Source organism: Palaemon carinicauda, chromosome 17 (genome assembly GCF_036898095.1).
Source record: "Palaemon carinicauda isolate YSFRI2023 chromosome 17, ASM3689809v2, whole genome shotgun sequence".
In the NCBI taxonomy this organism is placed as follows: domain Eukaryota; kingdom Metazoa; phylum Arthropoda; class Malacostraca; order Decapoda; family Palaemonidae; genus Palaemon; species Palaemon carinicauda.
Window position 1 is genome coordinate 42421479 of NC_090741.1, and position 2500 is coordinate 42423978.

Consider the following 2500-nt stretch of genomic DNA (forward strand, 5'->3'; position numbering starts at 1 on the left):
TCCCCCATTACCCAGTTCAAATTCTTTAAGACATTCATTCATAACTATTCAATAAAATATTAAGCCATCAAACTCACCAGTTTGTATGGTTTGTAGATTTTCTTCAGAGGTAGAGGTCTTCAGCTGATTTTGATTCACTGTAGGAGTCAATGTCTTTGTTTCTGTAAGTAATATTTTTTTTTTTCTGGATCTCTTTGGTATTGAAATAGTCAACTGATGGTTATTTTCGTTTTTTGGGGGAAACCTTGCTGAATTGAAATATCTCCCATTCTTGATTTTTCTTGATGCTCTGACTCAAGCTTCAGTTTCAGTAATAAATGATCAATAATAAGTTTCAGTTACAAGTATGAACAATAATTGCCTTCAAGTTACTTTTGATGTAGTGAAGTTCTTGTGGCGAGAGAGAAGACTGTGCCAACTGCAGCTGATGCACGTGACCAAGTTGCTTTACCAAGCTAACTGCCCAAGTGGTAAACAGTCCTGTTATGCCAGTCAGGGTCAGAATAATTTTCACCTTCGCAGGACAGGCCAACTGCGGAACTATTTCTGTTGACAGCGTAAAAGGAAGATCGAGGTGTAAGAATATCTCCTTAAGGCTGGTAAAGGTACAGAGACTGTTGTTAAGTGCTGTCAGAGCTTTGATAGACAGTATATGGATGTGTAAAGTGTGTAAACGAGTATTTCCCCTTAAGAGCTGTACTTCTTCCGCACCAAGCGTACCCCATAGCTCTACAATGTTTTTTATTTTGGAAAGTACATTCAATAAAGATTCTTGGTCTTTGCCTACTTGGATCCCAGAGTAATTTGATGACGGGATGATGGAGAAATCAGCGCCCTTACAAAATAACAGAGCATTGAGAACCTCTCCAGGAATTCCTGCAGTAAGTGAGACATTTTTGGGTTGCAACAGACGACGGTTTAGTAGAGCGCAAAGGGCACGAATCTCATCAACGTTATGAATAGGTATTACAACTGTTACTTCAGCAGTGAGTACTTTGCTCACAGCTTTCACTAGTGTTTCTTGCCATTTACCAGTCGCGAGCAAACTCACCCACGAGCAATAGTCTTTGGTCCTGACACCACTCGACTGGAACAACTTTACCACATGCGCTGAGATAGTTTTATTCAAATTTTTCTTTGACGAAAGAGCACCACAGATGAATTTGGTCGTATCGAGATATTTCCCTCCAGTGTTTATGACTGTGCTAACAGGGAAAATGTCCTGAAGGCGTTGTTTAGCAAATGTCATCCTTTTATTAGAGTCAAGTGAAAATATAACTCTGCTTGCAGATAAAAACTCTTGAATGCAAGGGTGCAAGAATATTGGCTTGTGGCTACATTTCCCGATTGAATGAAAGCCAGAACAAACAAGAAAAGGAAAGAAAGCTTCAGAAAGCTCACTTGAAATATGACTGACTTCTTTGCAATGATTGAAATCTATATTTTGGACGTCATCTAATTCACTGTCGCGTTCAGTCCTGTTTGCAGACAGTGAGTAAAAGTCCGCCATAGTGATATTAACTTTTTTCATTAATTCTGCTTTCATTGCAGCACATTTTTCAGAGTATGCACATTTCAGCCTGTCGCAACAAAGGCTAAAGATAGCCTCTAAAAGTTCTGGAAAAGAGGAAACATTTTTCACTTGATATGGGTCCTCAAGCCACAAAAAGATCAAGTAAGACAAAGCTAAAGGATAATATAGGCTTTTTTCCTTCACATTTGCATCCAAATCGTCACTCAGACAACTGCAAAATTTTTCAATATTTGAGGAATTCCTTAACTGATACTGGCTTTCTTTTATTTCTTCAACTATAGTGAGTGAAGCAGAATGGTGACGAGAAGCGCAAGGTACCTTACTACCCATGAATGGCCTTTTGCTGACAAAATTATCACATTTTACGGTGGACCGCAGAGCTTCGTTAAATCTACTCAGAGCTCGAAAAGTGTTGTGGCAGTATTCAAGAAGTGAAGGCTTATTAAGTGGTTCAATGGTCAATGTAATTGGCTCAGAATGTCCATTTCTTAGGCAATTTCTAAGTAAAGTCTGCTTCTCTGGTCTTGTGGTTACAATGATTTTGTTCCTTCCTAATGACTCAGCAAGTTCCTTTACAGCATCAAGACTAGAGGTGGTAATAGCTGAACTAGTATCGACGATGAAAAGCACCTTGAACGTCTGAAGAAGAGCAAATATCTCATTGCTCCTGAGGCTACCCAGAGACTTCGGGAACATTTTCTTCAGCTGGGGAGTGAAGGACTCAGACTTGATGTTCTCAGTGTCAAGATACACCACAAAATCAGTTCTCTGAAGGAATCCAATCGCAGGATCGCCACTCTGCCAAAGATCATAAAGATACTGAGAAAGGCAAGTTTTCCCAGATGCTATTGGCCCTGTTAAAATTATATATTTGGGTATGTTGTTCATGAACAGCTCTTCGATGCTTAACAGTTTGTCTGTATCAGTTCTTCTCAGTGAAGAGTAAATCTTTTTCACCCGCAAAGG

At 39.4% G+C, this 2500-nt stretch overlaps 1 protein-coding gene across 1 annotated transcript in view; it reads right to left on the reverse strand.

Moving 5' to 3' along the window:
* Window positions 1-83: 83 nt before the first annotated feature.
* Window positions 84-2500, reverse strand: part of LOC137656700 (uncharacterized) — a 3723-nt gene continuing 1306 nt past the window's right edge. Inside the window, exon 1 of the mRNA XM_068390906.1 lies at window positions 84-2500. This exon is cut by the window's right edge and continues 1306 nt beyond it. Coding sequence (XP_068247007.1) covers window positions 335-2500 — 2166 coding nt within the window. The 3' untranslated portion in view covers window positions 84-334.